The sequence below is a fragment of the Papio anubis genome, chromosome 16 (assembly GCF_008728515.1).
Source record: "Papio anubis isolate 15944 chromosome 16, Panubis1.0, whole genome shotgun sequence".
Lineage (NCBI taxonomy): Eukaryota > Metazoa > Chordata > Mammalia > Primates > Cercopithecidae > Papio > Papio anubis.
Genome location: NC_044991.1, coordinates 59,934,516 through 59,956,718, shown reverse-complemented (window position 1 = coordinate 59,956,718; position 22,203 = coordinate 59,934,516). Strand labels below are relative to the sequence as shown.

Here is a 22,203-nt window from a genome sequence, read left to right as displayed (position 1 = left end):
ATTGCTTTAAAATCTTTCTCTCTGCTTACCTTTTAGAAGGAGTTTAGGAAGGTGAGGAGAGAAAGCATCACACTGACTAGTATTTACAGATGTCTCTCAGTATTTACAGCCAAAAGCAGACAAAGACAAGAAAAAAGGAGTAAAGCAGCCAACCTATCTACAAGTAAAAATCAAGAATGGGCTAAACCTCAAGGTATAGATATCATTGATGATTCACTTACTTAGCAATTATTTTGTAAAGTTTGCATATTACATGCCAGGTTTGGAAATATCTCATCTTCCTAACACCCCAAACTATAATCACAAGGCCTTTCACCCACAGTAACAGGCATTTCCTCTGGATGACTCTCTCTAGCACGTTTATCCCAAAGACTAAATGCTTAATGCACGTCTCCACTCAACTGGTAGCAGCATCTGAAATATGAAATGCACAGGGTTATCTATGCAGTTTCCCATTCTAAACAGCTAAAGAATAAAAAGTACTCAATATCTAGAGAAATGGGAACCCTCATATACTGCTGATGGGAATGGAAACAGCTCAACCACTTTGGAAAACAGGTAGTTCCTCAAAAGGTTAAATACAGAGTTAACACATGGCACAGCAATTCTGCTCCCAGAGTATATACCTTTGAGTCTGTAACTGAGAGAACTCAAAACGTACGTCCACACAGAAGCTGCACATGAACATTCATAGCAGCATTATTCCCATTTGCCATAAAGTGGGAAACAACGCAAATGACCATGAACTGCTGAATAAAATGAGGTACAGGCATGCAATGGAATATTATTCCACAATAGAAAAGAATGAAGGAATGATACATGCTAGGTCATGGATGAACCTTGAAAACAGCAGGCTGAGCAAAAGAAGCCATACACAAAAGACCACATACTCTATGATTCTATGTATAGCAGAACTTCAGAATTTGCAAATCCAGAGACAGAAAGCAAGTAAGTGGTTGCTTAGGGCTGGAGGGCGGGCGAAAAGCTGGGGAAAGTGGGAAGTGACAACTATTAACTACGCACAACGTTCCTTTTTTTAAATTTTTTTTTCTTAAGACAGAGTCTCTCTCTCTCGCCCAGGCTGCGATGTAGTGGTGCGATCTTGGCTCACTGCAACCTCCACCACTGGGGTTCAAGCGATTCTCCTGCCTCAGCCTCCTGAGTAGCTGGGATTACAGACATGCGCCACCATGCCCACCTAATTTTTGTATTTTAGTAGAGACGGGTTTTCACCATGTTGGCCAGACTGGTCTCGAAACTCCTGACCTCAAGTGATCTGCCTGCCTCAGCCTCCCAAAGCGCTGGGATTACAGGCATGAGCCACTGCGCCCAGCAAAAGGTTTCTTTTTGGAGTGATGAAAATGTTCTAAAATTGATTGTGGTGATAGTTACACAACTCTTTAGATATATTAAAAACCGTTTAACTTTATACTCTAAATATAAAAGTGTAATTATATGGCATGCGAACTGTCTCTCCATAAAGCTATTTAGAAAGCACTCAGCCTACCCTCTCTATCAGATGAACCAGCCTCTCTCAAGGTATTATGAAACCTTAATTATCTACCCTGTCCCACAATATACACATTCTATACTACTGTAAACACATCCTGGGAAAGCTATCAAGCCCATACCCTTCTGAGAAGGTATGTAAAATCAGCCTCTCCCTACCCCCTTGACTCTGCTAGCACCATGGCAAGCCAAAGTCACCTAACAGCTATAGTTCTAGGGCAGGTAGGGAAGCCGTGAGTATACATAGGAAGCTGGTCTACAGACAGAATAACACAGACAGCCAAGAGCAGTCCCTGAGAGACCTACACAGCTCCTTCAAGGAGTTCAGCTCTGGTATAACTTCCCATCCTAGGGCTCTGTGAAAATGCCCTTGTTTTGGAATGAACAAATGCTCTCTTACATGAGCTGGCCTGATGGATTTCTAGAGCTTTGGCAAAACTGCATACAGTAACTTGTTCAAGTTTCAAAAACCCTCTGGGGCAAGTATTAAAATTCCCATTTTACAGAGGAAGAAACTGTGGGGCAGAGTTGAAGTTGCTTACACAGGGCTACAGATACCTAAGGACAAACACAGTTATCTGCCTGATGCCAGAATCCATGCCCTGGCCACATACCTGGGATTATACTTCTTAAGATCCTTAAGCCTACGGCTACTGAAAAAATTCTAGTTGAATGCTGAATGAATATCTAGAATGCTATTTTTTGGAAACGTTTTGGGGTTGTTTTTTTTACCTGCACTGCTAGAACTGAGAGGTTTCTTCGGTTTATTCAGAGCTGGAGCAACAAGGGAAGGAGCCACCGCAGTTTCTTGACCTTGTCTGGCAGCCACAGGGTCATAGTCTTTTCCATCATAGTTTGCATCAAAAAACTTCTTGAACCACTGAACGAATTCAAAATTGTCCTGAAACTTTCCTTTTACTAATTTGTCCACAGGAATTATCTGCAGAGAAAAACAACTGTTTAGCCCAAAAGAAGAGGCTTTTGGCAAGCATCAAACTAGTCCATGCATCAATTCATTATAAAGCTCTGCCAAAAGGAGAAAAAAATATTTTAGAGACCTTAGGGCTAAGTAAGCCCCTAAATTTATAAAGCAAGTTTCATGCAGTTTGCCTTCAAGAGTACCTACACTTACCAACCCCTCCCCAGTCTCTCAAATTTATGAAAAGGAATCAGAAACAAAAAAGGAACAAGTATCATACAAGTCACATATACACATCCAAGCACATCCTAAGACATGATACAAGTGTCATCATGCTATAAAGAATAGGTCTGCCATATAACTTGCATGGCCACAGTGCCTATCACAAAGCATGAAATCCACTGCATAGGCCAGGCACGGTGGCTCATGCCTGTAATCCCAGCACTTTGGGAGGCCAAAGCAGGCAGATTGCTTAAGCCCAGGAGTTTGAGACCAGCCTAGGCAACATGGTGACACCTCGACTCTACCAAAAATACAAAAAAATTAGCCAGGTGTGGTGGCATGCGCTTATGGTCCCAGCTCCTTGGGAGGCTGAAACTGGACTGCTTGAGCCCAGGAGACAGAGACTGCAGTGAGCCAAGACTGTGCCACTGCACTCCAGCCTGGGTGACAGAGACAGAGAGAGACCCCATTGAAAAAAAAGGGAAGACCTCTCTTTCCCTAAGTGGCCTAAGGTAATCTGTGAAAATGGTTCGCTATTCACTTGACCCGGAGAAACCCATGAAATCATGCAAATCAAGAGGTTCCAATCTTCGTGTTCACTTTAAGAACACTCGTGAAACTGCCCAGGCCATCAAGGGTATGCATATTCAAAAAGCCACGAAGTATCTGAAAGATGTCACTTTACAGAAACAGTGCGTACCATTCCAACGTTACAATGGTGGAGTTGGCAGGTGTGCCCAGGCCAAGCAGTGGGGCTGGACACAAGGTCGGTGGCCCAAAGAGTGCTGAATTTTTGCTGCACATGCTTAAAAACGCAGAGAGTAATGCTGAACTTAAGGGTTTAGATGTAGATTCTTTGGTCATCGAGCATATCCAAGTGAACAAAGCACCTAAGATGTGCCGACAGACCTACAGAGCTCATGGTCAGATTGACCCATACATGAGCTCTCCCTGCCACACTGAGATGATCCTTACTGAAAAGGAACAGATTGTTCCTAAACCAGAAAACGAGGTTGCCCAGAAGAAACAGATATCCCAGAAGAAACTGAAGAAACAAAAACTTACGGCACGGGAGTAAATTCAGCATTAAAATAAATGTAATTAAAAGGAAGAAAAATCCATTGCACAAATCAACCAAAGGCATCTACAATGAACCGTGTTCAAGAAAATTCTGGGCTGGGCGTGGTGGCTCACACCTGTAATCTCAACACTATGGGAGGCCGAGGCAGGTGGATCACTTGAAGTCAGGAGTTCGAGACCAGCCTGGCCAATACGGTGAAACCCTGTCTCTACTAAAAATACAAAAATTAGCCAAGTGTGGTGGTGGGCGCCTGTAATCCCAGGTACTCAAGAGGATGAGGCACGAGAACTGCTTGAACCCGGGAAGTGGAGGCTGCAGTGAGCTGAGATTGTGCCACTGCACTCCAGCCTGGGCAATAGAGTGAGACTGTCTCAAAAAAAGAAAAGAAAAGAAAAAAGAATAATTCTAACCTGAAAATAGATCAAGATGCAGAATCAGTCTCAGGATAAATTTTTACAAAATGATATGATTTCCAAGTTAATTCCAAATCCTATTAAAACATGCTTGCTGGGTGCAGGGCTATGTACCTACAATCCTAGCTATCTTGAGGGCTGCTTGAGTCCAGGAATTTAGACCAGCACTGGCAACACAACAAGACTTCATCTCAAAAAACAAAAACACCAAAAAAAACCCCACAAAAAACAATAATAATAAATATACATAAGGACCCTGTAAGTATTTTTACTATACAAGAATACTGTGTTTTCAAGTGTTGGCTACAGCTTAACTTTTTAATCTTTTTTAGAGATGGGGTCTTGCTCTGTTGCCCAGGCTGGAGTCTCGTGGTGCAATCATAGCTCACTGCTGCCTCAAACTCCTGAGTCCAAGTGATGCTCCTGCCTCAACCTCCAGAGTAGCTAGGACTACAGGCATGAGCCACCATGCCTGGCTTTTAACTATCTTTTAATCGCCAAAGATTCCAGTTGCAATGTATTATAAAAAGAATATATGCAATTATATATACACCCCCCCGACAAATATAATTTTTAAAAATTACTTTGCATGATACTGAAGCATTCACAAATAATACCTCTGTACTCATTTCAATAACCCAGAAATACATAGCATGGGACAGAATTAGATATAAAACAAAACTGGCAATGCTAACCATTGAGGGATCATTACACTATTTACTATTTATTATTTATACACTATTATTACTTTTATATACTTTAGACATTTTCCATATTTAAAAAATAAAATACAATTCCATAAAAATGAATGCAAAATTACTGTATATAAGCTATATCTATTTAAACTATGCCTGGAAACTAAGTGATATTCTTATACTATAAATGCCTATTTTATATATTGTAGAGACAGAACTAAAATTTAAAAAAAAAACCTGATTTCAAAATACATAAAAACCAGACACACCAGCAAGATAACTGGGCGTGTTACTACCTTTGCCAAAGGAAAAAAAAAAGTTATCCCCCCAAAAATGACTTAAAAGGATAAACCCTTCACAAGGGTGGGGGAAGGGACAAACTACTTAATCTATTATCTACTAAAACAGAGGTAATGTTTGTGCTAAACCATGCCCGGTGGACCATGTTTCTGTTACCCTCAAAAAACTTTGGGGGCAGAAAGGAGTTTTCCAGCACCCACCACGGAGCCTCCTTGTATCCTTCTGTAAAAAGCAAGTATTTCTAGAATCTTCTCCACCTCAGCCTCCAAAGTGGTGGGATTACGGGTGTGAGCCACCGCGGCTGGCCTTCTCTATTGGAACTATTCCACATACAGTATGCTTTTACAGAAGTAAATCCAGATTAAGAGAGTTAGATTTCAGACTACTAGAGATTACACAGTAATTTTTTTTAAATAAAAATCACTGTACAAATTTACAGGCTGATTCCTCTAAACAGTTACTAACTTCACAGACGATGAAGAAAGAAACAAGAAAGGGGCATAGGGGCAAGAAGGCAGAGGGAAACTGCTCCCAGTAAATTCTATGTTAACTGAGAAAAGTTAACTAGATAAATTAAGAATAAAAAGAAAATGTCCAAAGTCATAAGCTAGCATCTATATCCTTAGTAATGATCATTAATTAAGGAACATTAACCACAGTAAAAGATAACATTTACTTACTTTGTCAACACCCATTCTCTTAAAACCCGCTTGTAGTATTTTGAAGTTCTGGATGTACTCGTGTTCTAGCTTAGCCTGGAATTTCACTTTCTTCAAGGCAATGGAGCCAGGGAACAGCATGTCCATAAACTGACAATAGGCAGCCCCTGAATGAACAGCAGCAACAGAAAAATACAATTAAAGAAGCAGGGTGAACTTCTTCCTAGACCCACTTAAACCAAATACAATTTTAAAAGCTGTGAAGTAGATCTACAAAAACCAAAAGCTTCACTGATTTCATGTGAGGTCAATTTTTAAAATCTATAACAAGACTGTGGTTTTCACCCCATATATTCTGCAACGTACTTGCAACCCAGACGTCTATAACAAGGAGAAAAGGAATGTTTCTACAAAATTTTAAAACTCCTGTTCTTTATTGGTAATCATCATGACAATAAAATGACCACTAGAAAGATAAATGAATGCCCAAAATACAGAAAAGATAACAGAAGTGACATTTTCTGATTTTTCACAAAGATATACCCTCCTCTTCATGAGGGGATTTCCAAGATCCATCCTTGATCTAGTTTAAAAAACATTTTTTTTCCCTAAGATGTCTGTCTCCCTGGGCTTTTTACATCTCTAAATACATTTAACCTATCATTTCTTTTCTTCTTTTTTGTTGAAACAGGGTCTCACTGTTGCCCAGGCTGGAGTGCAGTGGTACAATCTCAGCTCACTGCAACTTCTGCCTCCAAGGCTCAAGTGATCCTCCCACCTCAGCCTCTGGAGTAGCTGGGACTATAGGCTCGTATGACCAACGCCCAATTAGTTTTTTATTCTTTTTGTAGAGCACCCGGCCAACCCGTCATTTAATTAACAAAGCTGAATAGAAGACATTTTTGTGTTCCTCTATTAAATTTTTTGGTTTTGTTTTGTTTTTTTGAGACAGAGTCTTGCTCCGTCACCAAACTGGGGTGCAGTGGCACAATCTCGGCTCACCGCAACCTCCACCTCCCGAGTTCAAGCAATTCTCCCGCCTCAGCCTCCCGAGTAGCTAGGATTACAGGCATCCGCCACTACGCCCAGCTAATTTTTTATATTTTCAGTAAAGACAGAGTTTCACCATGTTGGCCAGGCTGGTCTCGAACTCCTGATCTTGTGATTCACCTGCCTCGGCCTCCCAAAGTGCTGGGATTACAGACGTGAGCCACCGCGCCCAAATTTTTTTTTTTTTTTTTTTTTTTTTAAGACTTACCATGGCCAAGCGCAGTGGCTCACACCTGTAATCCCAGCACTTTGGGAGGCCACAGCGGGCATATCACCTGAGGTCAGGAGTTCGAGACCAGCCTGACCAACATGGTGAAACCCTGTCTCTAGTAAAAATACAAAATTAGCCGGCTGTGGTGGCGCATGCCTGTGCCCGTAATCCCAGCTACTTGGACGGCTGTGGAAGGAGAATCGCTTGAACCTGGGAGGTGGAGGTTGCGGTGAGCCGAGATCGTGCCATTGCACTTCAGCCTGGGCAACAAGAGTGAAACTCTGGGCCAGGCGCGATGGCTCACACCTGTAATCCCAGCACCTTGGGAGGCCGAGGCGGGCAGATCACCTAAGGTCAGGAGTTCGAGACCAGCCTGACCAACATGGAGAAACTCCATCTCTACTAAAAATATAAAATTAGCCAGGCATGGTGGTGCATGCCTATAATCCCAGCTACTCGGGAGGCTGAGGCAGGAGAATCGCTTGAACCTGGGAGGTGGAAGTCGTGGTGAGCCGAGATTGCACCATTGCACTACAACCTGGGCAACAAGAGCAAAACTCTGTCTCTGGAAAAAAAAAAAAAGAAAGAAAGAAAGAAAAAAAATTATCCAGGCATGGTGGTGGCGCATGCCTATAGTCCTAGCTACTCAGAAAGCTGAGGTGGAAGGATCACCTGAGCCTGAGAGGTTGAGGCTGCAGTAAGCCATGATCAGGCCACTACACTATCTCAAAAAAAAGAAAAAAGAAGGCCGGGCGCGGTGGCTCACGCCTGTAATCCCAGCACTTTGGGAGGCCGAGGCGGGCAGATCACAAGGTCAGGAGATCGAGACCACGGTGAAACCCCGTCTCTACTAAAAATACAAAAAAAAAAATTAGCCAGGCGCGGTTGTGGGCGCCTGTAGTCCCAGCTACTCGGGAGGCTGAGGCAGGAGAATGGCGTGAACCCGGGAGGTGGAGCTTGCAGTGAGCCAAGATCGCGCCACTGCACTCCAGCCTGGGCAACAGAGCGAGACTCTGTCTCAAAAAAAAAAAAAAAAAAAAAAAAGAAAAAAGAGCAAAACTCAGGCTCAAAAGTAAATAAAGACTATGATAAGGCCAGGCACAGTGGCTTATGCCTGTAATCTCAGCACTTTGGAAGCAGGTGGATCGCCTGAGTCCAGGAGTTTGAGACCAGCCTGGGCAACATGGTGAAACCTTGTCTCTACAAAAAATACCAAAATTAGCTTGGGGTGTTGGCATGCCCTTTTCATTCCAGTTACTCAGGAGGCTGAGGTGGGAGGATCACTTGAGCCCAGGAGGTTGAGACTGCAGTGAGCCATGATCGCATCACTGCACTCCGGCCTGGGGGACAGGGAGAGACCTCATCCCAAAAAAAAAAAAAGAGACTGCTATAATAAATTATTGTAATATTTCATCCCATTTCATTCCTTCCCCCACTTGCCCATTTTTTTTTCCAAAAAGTATTTTATTAGTGCTTAAACTTTTTGGAAGATTATTTCTCTAATGCCTACAAACTGAACTCTCCTAATTCAGAGCAGGCTTCACTGTGTACTTTACTGCCCTTCCAAAGTTAATTTGCCAACGGAACAAGCTTGGGAAGCTAAACCAGTGGCTAAACAGTAAGTGATCTGCAGAATTCAAGACTGCCATAAAATGCATATTCAACTTACTTGAGGTCAGGCCAAACCAGTTCTCTGCTGGTTCCAGCATTCAGTTACCATTATTTTCGGAAATTCAACATAAAGACAGCAGGGGTACTTCAGTGACCAGAGTGACATTTTTAGTAGAAAGGATCTTCAGAAGGTTAAGGCCTTGATTTTTGAGGTGACTGATTTATTTACTCATCCAACAAAAGTACACTGAGGGCATTTTTTTGCTTTCTTATTTTTTTTGAAATGGAATTTCGCTCTTGTTGCCCAGGCTGGGGTGCAATGGTACGATCTTGGCTCACTGCAACCTCCACCTCCCAGGTTCAAGCAATTCTCCTGCCTCAGCCTCCCGAGTAGCTGCGATGCAGGCATGCGCCACCCTGCCTGGCTAATTTTGTATTTTTAGTAGAGATGGGGCTTCTCCATGTTCGACAGGCTGGTCTCAAACTTCCGACCTCGGGTGGTCTGAGTGCCTCGGCCTCCCAAAGTGCTGGGATAACAGGCGTGAGCTACCGCGCCCGGACAAACCAAGTTTTTTTTAAAAACCCAAACAGAAGACAATCTATTAAGCAACTATATCCACAGTGCTATTTTACCCAGTACTATTTTATGCAATTAAAAAAAAAAATTGGCCAAGTACAGTGGCTCACACCTGTAATTCCAACACTTTGGAAGGCCAGGGTGGGCAGATCACCTGACGTAAGGAGTTGAGACCAGCCTGACCAACATGGTGAAACCCCACCTCTATTAAAAATACAAAAAAATTGGCCAGGCGTGGTGGCATATGCCTGTAGTCCCAGCTGCTCGGGAACCTGAGGCAGGAGAATCACTTGAACCCAGGAGGTGGAGGTTGCAGTGAGCCAAGATCGCACCATTCACTGCACTCCAGTCTGGGAGACACAGCAAGACTCCACCTCAAAAAAAAAAAAAAAAAAAAAAAAAAAAGGGTAATGATTTATACATGAAACTGGTTACCAAAACTGCACAGGAGTTTAAAAAAAAAAAAGCTCAACAACTTATGAATGAAATTGGTTACCAAAATTGTACAGGAATAAAAAAAACAAAAATTCCCCTATTTCTAAAAAGAGAATCAATTACATCAATATTGGCATCCAGTCCTCCTGACAGACTTTTATGCGAGTATGATTCTCTTCATATTTCTTTTTCTCTTTTAGAGACAGGGTTTTGTCATGTTGCCCAGGCTGGTCTCAAACTCCCAGGCTCAGGTGATCCTCTCATTTCGGCCTCCCGAAGTGCTGGATTACAGACGTGAGCTACCACAAGACCTAACTATTCATAACCAGAAGAAAATGAGCTTCCTATCTTCTGTTTTGTTTTGCTTTAAGTAAAGCAAGGGAAAAATCAAGGAGGTGCTTGAAGACTTAGGCAAAAATGTTTGAAGAGGCCAGGCACGGTGGCTCACGCCTGTAATCCCAGCATTTTGGGAGGCCGAGGCAGGCGGATCACAAGGTCAGGAGATCGAGACCATCCTGGCTAACACGGTGAAACCCCATCTCTACTAAAAATACAAAAAAATTAGCCAGGTGTGGTGGTTGGTGCCTGCAGTCCCAGCTACTCCGGAGGCTGATGCAGGAGAATGGCATGAACCTGGGGGGCAGAGCTTGTAGTGAGCGGAGATCTCGCCACTGCACTCCAGCCTGGGTGACAGAGCGAGACTCTGCCTCAAAAAAAAAAAGTTTGAAGAAATACTTCCTTGATCAGAAGTGTGACTTGATAAAACTAGTACCTCAGAAAGGCTCCAGACTTACTCAATATAAAAGGGAAGGTGGGGGCTGGGAACTTAGAGGGAACTTAGTGTTCCTTCAGTAAGGAGGCCACTGCCAGCAGCGGTGAGCAATCTGAAAAGGGGCTGGATCTAGAAGATCCTTCAGAAGACAAATAAAACTGTGAATTAGCCTCAAAAGATGCTTCTCAGGCCTGGGACACCGGAAGAAAAGGTGGAATCATTGCTCCAAATGGAGTACCTGGAAAAAGGAGCAAGCCTGAGAAGAAAACAAAGCTGAGATTTTAAGTAATGACAGGCAGGGCAAAAGTATCCCATAAACAGAAACATCAGACCAGATCTGAGCTGAGGGAGGCCTGGTTAGGGGTGTGATAACACACTCTCAGAGCAGGAGGACCATGGCATTAGCAGTGCAGCAGAAACAAGATCGCCAAGCTGTCTTACATGAACTCAAGGGCTGTCAGGGCCCCACATTAAGCTGAAGAGAAAGGAACCTCCCATTTGCCTGGGAACATCAACACCTTTGCTGCGAAGGAACCCATAAAGGAGGCCAGGCTGGAGGGAGAAGACAAAGAGAAGGGGAAAGCCAAATACATGCAGTGAGGCCCTCTACATGTGCAGAAGACCAAGCTGTGCCCTTGAGAAAATGCAGAGGGGCTTGAATATGGAATGCAACACACGAACAATTCACAAAAGCAACCTGTACTCCTTTTCTGACAAAAGCAAGCTCTCATAAAAATCATTCTCTTTGACCAGGATTTTCCTCATGATGACTATCTTTCCAAAATACTTGATAACTACCTCTCCAAACTACGGAGACTACAGAATGTATTAATGAATCTTGAAACAACCTGCCAACTCTTCACTGAAAGCTATCCTTGCCTAATCTCCCTCTACCATATCCAAGCAAAGGCTCTCAGCTCACTGTTGGGGGTACGGAAGCCCACTGTCAACAAAATTTGGCCACTTCAAGGCAGCCGGCAGATTAAAACAGCACCTCAGCACTTTGTCCTCTCAAGGAAGAAACTTACTCCTACTTTGTAAAGCTGTGTTTGGTGGAGAACTCTGGTCCGCTAGATCCTCTGCGCAACAGAGCTAGGAGGGATCTGGCACCAGCGTCAAAAGCACCTGGAATTCTCCTTGGGCCTCAGTAAGCACAAGGAGTTGAGGAGCCTCACTTTCTCTGACTCCAATCCCCTGGCAGCGGGCCTTCTTCAGAGAGACAATGTTTGTGTCTCATCCTGTCTGCTCTCGTACTGGAAGCAAGACCTCATTTTCTAAACACCAATGTGAAACACAATGCAACCATCTACATACTCCAAGAGACATCCTATACAGCTTTCTTTTTTTTTCTTTTGAGATGGAGTCTTGCTTTTTCACCCAGGTTGGAGTGCAGTGGCACAATCTTGGCTCACTGCAACCTCCATCTCCTGGGTTTATGTAATTCTCCTGCCTCAGCCTCCCAAGTAGCTGGGATTACAGGCATGCGCCACCACGCCTAGCTGATTTTTGTATTTTTAGTAGAGATAGAGTTTCACCATATTGGTCAGGCTGGTCTTGAACTCCCGACCTCAAGTGATCCACCCACCTCAGCCTCCCAAAGTGCTGGGATTACAGGCGTGAGCCACCACGCCCGGCCTCTATATGGCTTTCAAGAAGACTAGTTAAGAACGAGCAAGTTTGTTTACAAATCACAGTTAAGTGTCCTGCACTTACCCTTTCCTACTGGGAAAAAGCACTTTATCTGGGAAAAGTAGCAGACATCAGCCAAAACTGACATACCACCCAGGCGCAGTGGCTCACACCTGTCTAGGACTTTGAGAGGCCAAGGTGGGCGGATTACAACGTCAGGAGTTTGAGACCAGCCTGACCAACATGGTGAAGCCCCGTCTCCACTAAAAATACAAAAATTACAGGTGGTGCGCACCCGTAATCCCAGCCACTCAGGAGGCTGAGGCAGAAGAATCCCTTGAACCTGGGAGGCGGAGATTGCAGTGAGCCAAGATCACTCCACTGTACAGCAGCCTGGGTGACAAAGCGAGACTCAGTCTCCAAAAGAAAAATAAGTAACTGACAAACCTCACAGATTTTATAGTGAAACAGAATCACTGTAACTATATGTAATTTACATTTGTAATTTACATTTGTTTAATCCCCTCCAAATGTTTCTCTAAAAGATATAACATATATGCACCAGGATGTATGTGGGTTGTGTGCTCAGAAAGATCTGGTTCAAAACCAGGTTCTGTAATACATAAGCTGTGCCATATACTACAGGGTCAGTCTCCTCATCTGTAAAAGGAGGATGTGCCCCCGCCAAATGACCTGCACTCATTTGCAGGGTCTGGCACACAATCAGTATCTGAGAGCTGTTATTATAGGTGATTCTCACACTGGCCAACAAGTGGGCCAGGTATCGCTGCCCCAGTTCACAGATGAAGAACTAAAACATTAAGGGTCTTGTCAAAAGTCACATGGCTCAGAGCAGACTGAAGCCTCTTTATGCCCAGTCCTGTCTGCAACAGCTCCCTGCCTGAATGAGATAAACCTAGAGCCCGATCAGCACATACACAACTTATCTAAACATTCAAGATCACATTTTTCAATTAACTAAGTGAAATAGACTTTGAAATATATTTACAGAAAGAGGTAAATTTTAGACAGAATTGCTGGTGAAAAAGTTGGCTCCAGTGAAAACTAGGATGACCTCATACCCACATTAGTCACAGATCACAGGTCAAACAAGTGCTTTAAGGCCGGGCGCGGTGGCTCAAGCCTGTAATCCCAGCACTTTGGGAGGCCGAGACGGGCGGATCATGAGGTCAGGAGATCGAGACCATCCTGGCTAACATGGTGAAACCCCGTCTCTACTAAAAAATACAAAAAACTAGCCGGGCGAGATGGCGAGCGCCTGTAGTCCCAGTTACTTGGGAGGCTGAGGCCGGAGAATGGCGTGAACCCGGGAGGCGGAGCTTGCAGTGAGCTGAGATCCGGCCACTGCACTCCAGCCCGGGCGACAGAGCGAGACTCCGTCTCAAAAAAAAAAAAAAAAAAAAAAACAAGTGCTTTAAAAGCCTCACACAAATGGGGATAGGGAAATAAATAATGAGGAAACCAATAGAAAATGGTGGGGGGGACACAGCACAGATCTAAGGCTAACAACCTGTTGTCTATGATCAACAAAGTAATTAATGCTGAATAAACACAACTCTTGGGCACCATGTGTTACTCTACAGCTTCACACGTAGTCTCCATCTGACCATCTGTAAAATCAAGATTAAATACACCTCACCAAGGAAATAACAAGACAAGCCAATGAAACTAAGACCGAGACCAGGACCCCAGCTATAAAATAAGGGCAGAAGCTGAACTCAAAAAAATAAATAAATAAAAAATTCTATAAGCAATGGCAATTTTTTTTTTTTTTTAAGACGGAGTCTCGCTCTGTCACCCAGGCTGGAGTGCAGTGGCGCCATCTCGGCTCACTGCAACCTCCACCTCCCAGGTTCAAGTGATTCTCCTGCCTCAGCCTCCCAGGTAGCTGGACTACAGGTATGTGCCACCACACCCGGCTAATTTTTTGTATTTTTAGTAGAGACGGTGTCTCACTATGTTGATCAGGCTAGTCTCAAACTCCTGACCTCATGATCCACCCGCCTCAGCCTCCCAACGTGCTGAGATTACAGGCGTGAGCCACTGCACCCAGCCAAGCAAAGGCAATAATTTAAGATCGATCCAGGGCAGGCATAGTGGCTCAGGAATAGTGAGTGAATAGTAGCCGGCTTGAATAGTGGAATTATAAGTTGTTTTTTTTTGTTTTTTTTTGGATACAGAGTTTCACTCTTGTTGCCCAGGCTGGAGTGCAATGGTGTGATCTCGGCTCATCGCAACCTCTGCCTCCCGGGTCCCGGTTCAAGCAGTTCTCCTGCCTCAGCCTCCTGAGTAGCTGGGATTACAGGCATGCGCCACCACACCCAGCTAATTTTTGTATTTTTAGTAGAGATGGGGTTTCACCATGTTGGCCAGGATGGTCTCAATCTCCTGACCTCGTGATCCGCCCGCCTCGGCCTCCCAAAGTACTGGGATTACAGGCGTGAGCCACCGCACCGGCATAAGGCATTTTTTATTTTCTTCTTTCTAGTTTCCCACGTCATACAATTAGCATATATAGAAAGAGACCATATTTTTGCTCTTGCTTTAAATCATTACTTCTTTCTTGTTTTTTTGAGACAGTCTCGCTCTTATCACCCAGGATGGAGTACAGTGGCATGATCTTTGCTCACTGTAATCTCCGCCGCCCGGGTTCAAGTGATTCTCCTGCCTCAGCCTCCAGAGTAGCTGGGAATACAGGCGCCTGCCACCATCCCTGGCTAATTTTTTTGTAGTTTTAGTAGAGACAGGGTTTCACCATGTTGACCAGGTTGGTCTTGAACTCCTGACCTCAGGTGATCTGCCTGCCTCGGCCTTCCAAAATGCTAGGATTACAAGTGTGAGCCACCACACCCAGTCTTTAAATCATTACATCTTTGTCAAATTGTTGTTAAACAGTAGTTCCATAAAATTGTGGCTGAAATGACACTTGCCTGACTTTGATCTTGTGCTTCTTGGGAATAAGAAATGCCACTGATGAACTAACATAAAACTAGAACAGTTTTACGTTAGTAGTTAGTACAGACAGTAGTTAGTACAATTACTGTCCTCAAATAAAACATGAAATCTGGATGCACAATAATAGACACCAAGAAGTCGGGGCTGAGCTCCAGGCCTCAGAATGCAGTCTCTAGAGCAGAAGATGGTGGACCTGTAAGCGAAAGCATACTCTTTATTTAAAAGTTTAGTTCTGGCCAGGCACGGTGGCTCATGCCTGTAATCCCAGCACTTTGGGAGACTGAGGCAGGCAGATCATTTGAGGTCAGGAGTTCGACCTCATGGTGAAACCCCGTCTCCACCAAAAATACAAAAAAATTAGCAAGGTGTGGTGGTGCGCAACTGTAGTCCCAGGTACTCGGAAGGCTAAAGTAGAAGAATCGCTTGAACTTGGGAGGCGAAGGTTGCAGTGAGCCAAGACTGCACCACTGCACTCCAGCCTGGGTAACAGAGCCAGACCCCATCTCAAAAATAAAATAATAAACAATAAAAAAAGGCAGGGCACGGCGGTTCATGCCTGTAATCCCAGCACTTTGGGAGGCTGAGGCGGGTGGATCACGAGGTCAGGAGATCGAGACCATCCTGACTAACATGGTGAAACCCCATCTCTACTAAAAAAAAAACACAAAAAAATTAGCCAGGTGTGGTGGCGGGCGCCTGTAGTACCAGCTACTTGGGAGATTGAGGCAGGAGAATTGCGAGAACCTGGGAAGCGGAGCTTGCAGTGAGCCAAGATCACGCCACTGCACTCCAGCCTGGGCGACAGAGCAAGACTCCGTATCAAAAAAAAAAAAAAAAGTATATAGTTTCTGTTTGAAGCAGAAGCAAAGACAGAGCTGAGAGGAAGAAACAGGGTGGCCCTAACAAAGACCCTGAACCTCTCTGTGTGGCTTTGCAGTCAGATACAGGCCTTCACATTCCTGAAAAACCTACAGGCTTTCCTAGAAAAATGATCTAGATGATTTGTCTTACCTGAGCACAACTGCTCGATCTTTGTCAGATTCAACTGCAGAGACTCATTGATCCAAGCCAGCATGTCATGTCGACTTAGGTTATCACTGGTCACTGACGTTGAGTATACGTTCACTGCCATCTTCTAAAGCATGGGAGGAAAAAAGAAGGGCCCATGTTACAGTAGGCATGCCAGTAAGGGCAAGTGTTTCCTAGAGAGTCACCAAGAGCAAACCTGCAGGAACACTCAATTTTACTTTTATTTTTATTTTTTTTGAGACAGAATCACACTCTTTTGTTGCCCAGGCTGGAGCACAGTGGCGCGACCTCGGCTCACTGTAACCTCCTGAGTTCAAGTGATTTTCCTGCCTCAGCCTCCCGAGTAGCTGGGATTACAGGTGTGCACCACCACACCCAGCTAATCTTTGTATTTTTAGTAGGGATGGGGTTTCACCACGTTAGCCAGGCTGGCCTTGAACTACTGGCCTCAGATGATCCGCTCACCTTGGCCTCCCAAAGTTCTGGGATTACAGGTGTGAGCCACCACGCCCAACCTAGGAACACTGAATTTTTAAGCCTCACCTTCTTCCCCAAGAGGCCAAACGAAACCTGGCCACAGAACCTGGATTTCCGCATACAAACACGACCTGAAATGAACTGTCCAACACCAGTCAGCCTAAAATTGAGGCCCCATTTTAATGTGATTAATATACAATTCTAAACTACAAGAGGCATTAAATAAGGGGATGAGTAAGTGCTTTATGATGGGAGGCAGATGCACAAACGAGAATGCTTTCCGTTTAGAAAACATCAACCCGGCCGGGCGCGGTGGCTCAAGCCTGTGATCCCAGCACTTTGGGAGGCCGAGGCGGGTGGATCACGAGGTCAGGAGATCGAGACCATCCTGGCTAACATGGTGAAACCCCGTCTCTACTAAAAATACAAAAAACTAGCCGGGCGTGGTGGCGGGCGCCTGTAGTCCCAGCTACTCGGAGGCTGAGGCAGGAGAATGGCGTGAACCTGGGAGGCGGAGCTTGCAGTGAGCCGAGATCGCGCCACTGCACTCCAGCCTGGGTGACACAGCGCGAGACTCCGTCTCAAAAAAAAAAAAAAAAGAAAACATCAACCCAAGCTTACCCATTAAGCTATCAAAATGGGCCGGGCGCGGTGGCTCACCCCTGTAATCCCAGCACTTTTGGACGCTGAGGCGGGTGGATCACGAGGTCAGGAGATCAAGACCATCCTGGCTAACACGGTGAAACTCCATCTCTACTAAAAATACAAAAAATTAGCCAGGCGTGGTGGCAGGCGCCTGTAGTCCCAGCTACTCTGGAGGCTAAGGCAGGAGAATGGCATGAACTCGGGAGGCGGAGATTGCGGTGAGCTGAGATCGCGCCACTGCACTCCAGCCTGGGCGACAGAGTGAGACTCCATCTCAAAAAAAAAAAAAAAGATATCAAAATGTTTACAATTTTCTTCAGATTTTTTTTTGCTTGTTTTTGAGATGGAGTCTTGCTCTGTTGCCCAGATTGGAGTGCAATGGCACAATCTCAGCTCACTGCAACCTCCGCCTCCCAGGTTCAAGTGATTCTCCTGCCTCAGCCTCTCAAGTACCTAGGATTACAAGCGCATGCCACCACGCCCGGCTAATTTTTTGTATTTTTAGTAGAGACAGGATTCCAGCATGTTGGCCACACTGGTCTCGAACTCCTGACCTCAGGTGATCCACCCACCTCGGTCTCCCAAAGCACTGAGATTACAGGCATGAGCCACCACGCCTGGCCCAATTTTTATTAATTCCTGTTTATAGTTTTCACTACTTCCCAAATTTTCCTTAAAGACTATACTAGGCCAGGCACACTGGCACATACATGCCTGTAATCCCAGCACTTTGGGACGCTGAGGTAGGAGGATCACCTGAGTCCAAGAGGTTGAGGCTGCAGTGAGCCATGTTCACAGGACTGCACTGCAGCCTGGGCGACACAGTGAGATCCTATCTCAAAAATAAATAAATAAATAAATAAATAATTTCATAATTGAAAAAGCAAATCAGCTTTTCAACACCTAGATATAAAAAAAAAGCAGTATCAAATGACCTTACAAGTGAAGAATCCTTGTAGTTAATTCTCTGCAGAGCTACCTGGGGATGGTAGGGCATCTGAGGGCCTAAGTGCCAGATGCTTCACAGACACTTGTTTAACCCTGACAGCCCTCTGCAAGGTTCACTTCATGTTCCTCATTTTACAGGTGAGGACAAGAGAGGCCCTCGGGGTTGGCAGGCAAGCCTGCCCAGCCCCAGCCTCCACATTCTCTTCCCTCCCTTTCCTGCTAGGCTTTCAAATTCAAAACAATAAACACACAGCAATGAGTCTAATTTTCAAATGCTAGTAAACGTGGGTGTTATTGTCTATAAGCACCAGTTTAGTCAACCCTCACTCATTCTACAAATGTCTACCAGCTCTACCACGTGCTAGGCACTGTTCTAGGGATCAGGAAACAGAAAGGCAAGAGACAAGGTGCCTGTCCACAGGGAGTTCACATTCTAGTGGTGCAAAGTCTGATACTGACCAAATACACCAACAAACATCATTTCATACCAACCACTTATGCAACGGGGTTTAGGGAATGTGGTCAGAGGAAGCCTCTCTGAGGTGAACAGGTGAGCTTAAGGATCAGAAGGAAGTAGCTACATGAAGCTGTAGATATAGGGCATTCCAGCCCAGCCAGCAACAGGAAGAGCAGAACCTGAGGTGGGAACAGAAGTCAAGAGGCCAGACCATGAATGGGCTCTGCAGACTATGGGAAGAAGGAATTAGGATTTTATTCTATTAAGAAATCCACTGTCGGGTTTGTTTTTGAGGTAGGGTGTCACTCTGTCATCCAGGCTGGAGTGCAATGGCACAATCACGGCTCACTGCAGCCCTGACTTCCCAGGCTCAAGCCATCCTCCTGACTCAGCTTCCCAAGTAGCTGGGACTACAGATGGTCACCACCAAGCCCAGCTAATTTTTCAATTTTTTTGTAGAGACCAGGTCTCATTTTGTGGCCCAGGCTCAAGCGATCCTCCGCCTCAGCCTCCCAAGGTGCTGGGATTACAGGCATGAGCCACCACACTCAGGCACTTTCAGGTTTTAAGTGGGATAGAATCTTCTCTCATTACAGTTTGAAAAAGATCACACTGACTGCTAGTAGAGAACAGACAGCAGGGAGGGAAGACTCAAGATAAAAGCAGGCTAATCCAGATCTAAATCAAATCCCTGGGCAGTCACCATGAGGACACACAATAAAATACCAGATATTTCATAGTGACCTAGACACTTACAATTTTCTTCATTTCATAAGACAGCAACATTACCAGTGGGAAGGGGCAGGGGAAAGATGCAGAGCAATTTGGAACAACCCTGAGATCCTAGCCCTTTGCTCTCTTCTGGTACTTCGTTCCCTCCACCTAGTGACTAGTATACAGTTGGTCTTTCCACATCGGTCTCCTGCACTAAGCTGCTGCAAGGCCTCCTGAGTCACCAAGCTACAGAATGTGACAGCCAGAAGAGGCAAATCCATCCATCCAGTCCCCTTTTTATGGGGTGACTGAGGTCTGTAGAGGTCAATAACTTGCCAGGTCTGCATTCCCTCACATCCCCCAGGCACTTCATAGTTAGTGTCTCGCACATAGCAAGCACTCACTACTTGTTTTCAGGTTGGCAGAACAGTGTCAAAGAAAAATGTATATAAACTTGTCAGAAAGCAAATCATGAACAGTCTTACACTCCCCAAATCAGCTGATAAAACCATGTTATGCAAGACACCAACACAATTTAGTTACTGACTCCACTGGGAAATTAATCCCTATGTTTCCAGAGCAACTCATTCGAACCTTTATGATAGGAATTGCCACAATGAATTGTTACTATCTTGTTATTTCTGAACCATTCTGGAACCAGATTTGGGCCAGGAGGCAATCCACTCGATGCAAATAGCTGAGGATTTCAAGCCAGGAGGACATGGGTTTGAATGTGAGGCAGTCACTCATTAGTTGTGTGATCTTAGGCAAGTTAAACTTAAACTCAATGTACCTCAGTTACAAGTTAAAGCCACCTATCTGAAAAGGGTCAAAGAAGGGTTTAAATTAGATAAGGTACATAAAATATTTGGCATGGCATCTAATTTAAGAGGCATTAAACAAACAAGATGTAGGGTAGGGACCTTGTCTCATTCATCCTCCTATCTCCAGTGCCAAAAACAGTGCGCCCGAGACCTGCCAGCACTATCTCGCATGGAGATGCACTGCAACAGTGTTCAAATGTGTCTGTGTCAATCTGTTCTTACACAGCAAACCAGAGAGAATGTTCTGAATCACAAATCAGAGCAAGAGTCTCCCTTGTTTAAAAATCCCTGAATGAACAAAATACCGTGTGCAAAATCAGGTACCAAGCAGAGACATTCAACCAAAAAAACATGGTCCCAGCTGAGCACTTGTAATCTACTAAAGCAACATTCCTATATATACTGTACTGAGTGCATCATGCTGCCATAAAATCTAAGCAGCTGGTAAAGCCACGTCTGTCTCCTGACCACACCCCAGCTCAAAAAACGTTAATGGCCTTTCATCATCATATAATTTAAAACTTTCATTAGCAGTACATTAATACCTGGTCCCACGTGCTCCACCAACGCTGCAACCACTAAATACATGGATTAGGCACGACGTGGATGTGCAATAAACATCCACGGACTCAATCAATTAATTGGCTCCTCCTGACAGTCAAAACAGAGCTCCAGCTCATCCTTCCTTCACAATTCCATCACTGGCAGCCACGGAAGACCCATGACTACCACGCAAATCTCACCCTTACAAGGCTTCCTGATCCAGGTTTCCACCACCATGAAAAAGCTCCCTCAAGCCTACCCAGGGATCTCTCTTCCTTCAGCAGCTCTCCTAGCAAGATCCCAAATCTATACGAATTCAACGCTGGCTCTACAGCACTCTATTGCTTTCAAGGCACCACACTGAGCCCTATGCAAAGACAGGGAAGAGATGCCACCAGAAAGGAGCCATGTGACCCTGGGCAAGTCACTTAATCTTCCTGCACCACAAAGGCTCATCCTGTAAAATGGGTAAAACAGTACCTCTGCACAAAGTGGTGGTGAGGATTAAACGAGAATCTACATGAAAACACTTAAGCAAAAGGTGCATCACGTCCTAAGCTTCCCTACGTGCCTAAAACTGTGCTAGGCACTTTGACACACCACCACAAAGGGCACATCTGGATCTGTAGCTCTGGACCTTAGGAATAAAGTGTAATAAAGACGTTAAGAGCCTAGACACTTAAGTCTCAGGCGTGGGTTCAGCCACTTGCTGGGCTGCATAAGACACCCCACCTCTCAGGGTCTCAGACCCCTCATTTGTAAAATGAAAGTAATCTCTCTTGCCGGGGGCGGTGGCTCACGCCTGTAATCCCAACACTGTAGAGGCCGAAGCGGGCAGATCACTTGAGGTCAGGAGTTCGAGAACAGCCTGGCCAACATGGTGAAACCTCGTCTCTACTAAAAATACAAAAATTAGCCGGGCGTGGTGGCGCACGCCTGTAATCCCAACTACTCCGGAGGCTGAGACACCAGAATCGCTTGAACCCGGTAGGCGGAGGTTGCACTGAGCCGAGATGGCGCCACTGCACGCCCGGGCGACAGAATAAAACTCCGCTTCAAAAAAAAAAAAAAAAAGAGGAAGAAAATAATCTCTCTTAAAGACAGTATTAAAAGACACAAAGCCACATGGAGCACTTAACATAGTGCCTGACACAGAACAAGTGCCCAACTAACAAAGAGCCGCTATTATCATTACTACTGTTAGTGACATGCCATCAGAGAAGTGGATGCCCGGCCTAGCATAACCTCCCTCAATGAGCCTCAGGATCCTCATCCCCAAAATGGGGCAGAGGTCAAGCTCTGCCCTGCAGCATCCGAGGACAACTGTGAAGCAGGGACTGAACTAGCACTGTTGATACCATCCTGTTATATTGTCCTCCTGTTCATCACAATGTGGATTCCTGGAGAGCAAATCTTTGCTCCCGGGAAGACAGCCAGGGTTTATTTAGCTCGGTGCCCAACACCTAGTGGGCACTCAATAAACACACACTGAAGAAAGCAGGGAGTC

General features: G+C 44.9%; 1 protein-coding gene and 1 pseudogene across 3 annotated transcripts in view; one reads left to right on the top strand and one right to left on the bottom strand.

Moving 5' to 3' along the window:
* MAPRE1 (microtubule associated protein RP/EB family member 1) overlaps window positions 1–22,203 on the bottom strand; it is a 34,027-nt gene that overhangs the window by 11,122 nt on the left and 702 nt on the right. For 2 of the 3 annotated variants that reach the window (XM_003904865.5, XM_021921138.1), the window contains exons 2-4: window positions 16,071–16,194; window positions 5,820–5,965; window positions 2,242–2,449 (exon numbers count right to left, since the gene is read on the bottom strand). In XM_003904865.5, coding sequence (XP_003904914.1) covers window positions 2,242–2,449; window positions 5,820–5,965; window positions 16,071–16,191 — 475 coding nt within the window. In that variant the 5' untranslated portion in view covers window positions 16,192–16,194. Of the gene's footprint in view, window positions 1–2,241; window positions 2,450–5,819; window positions 5,966–15,034; window positions 15,253–16,070; window positions 16,195–22,203 lie in introns of those variants that run through there. The other variant, XM_021921139.1, reaches the window with a different exon arrangement.
* Window positions 3,035–3,728, top strand: LOC108580628 (annotated as a pseudogene).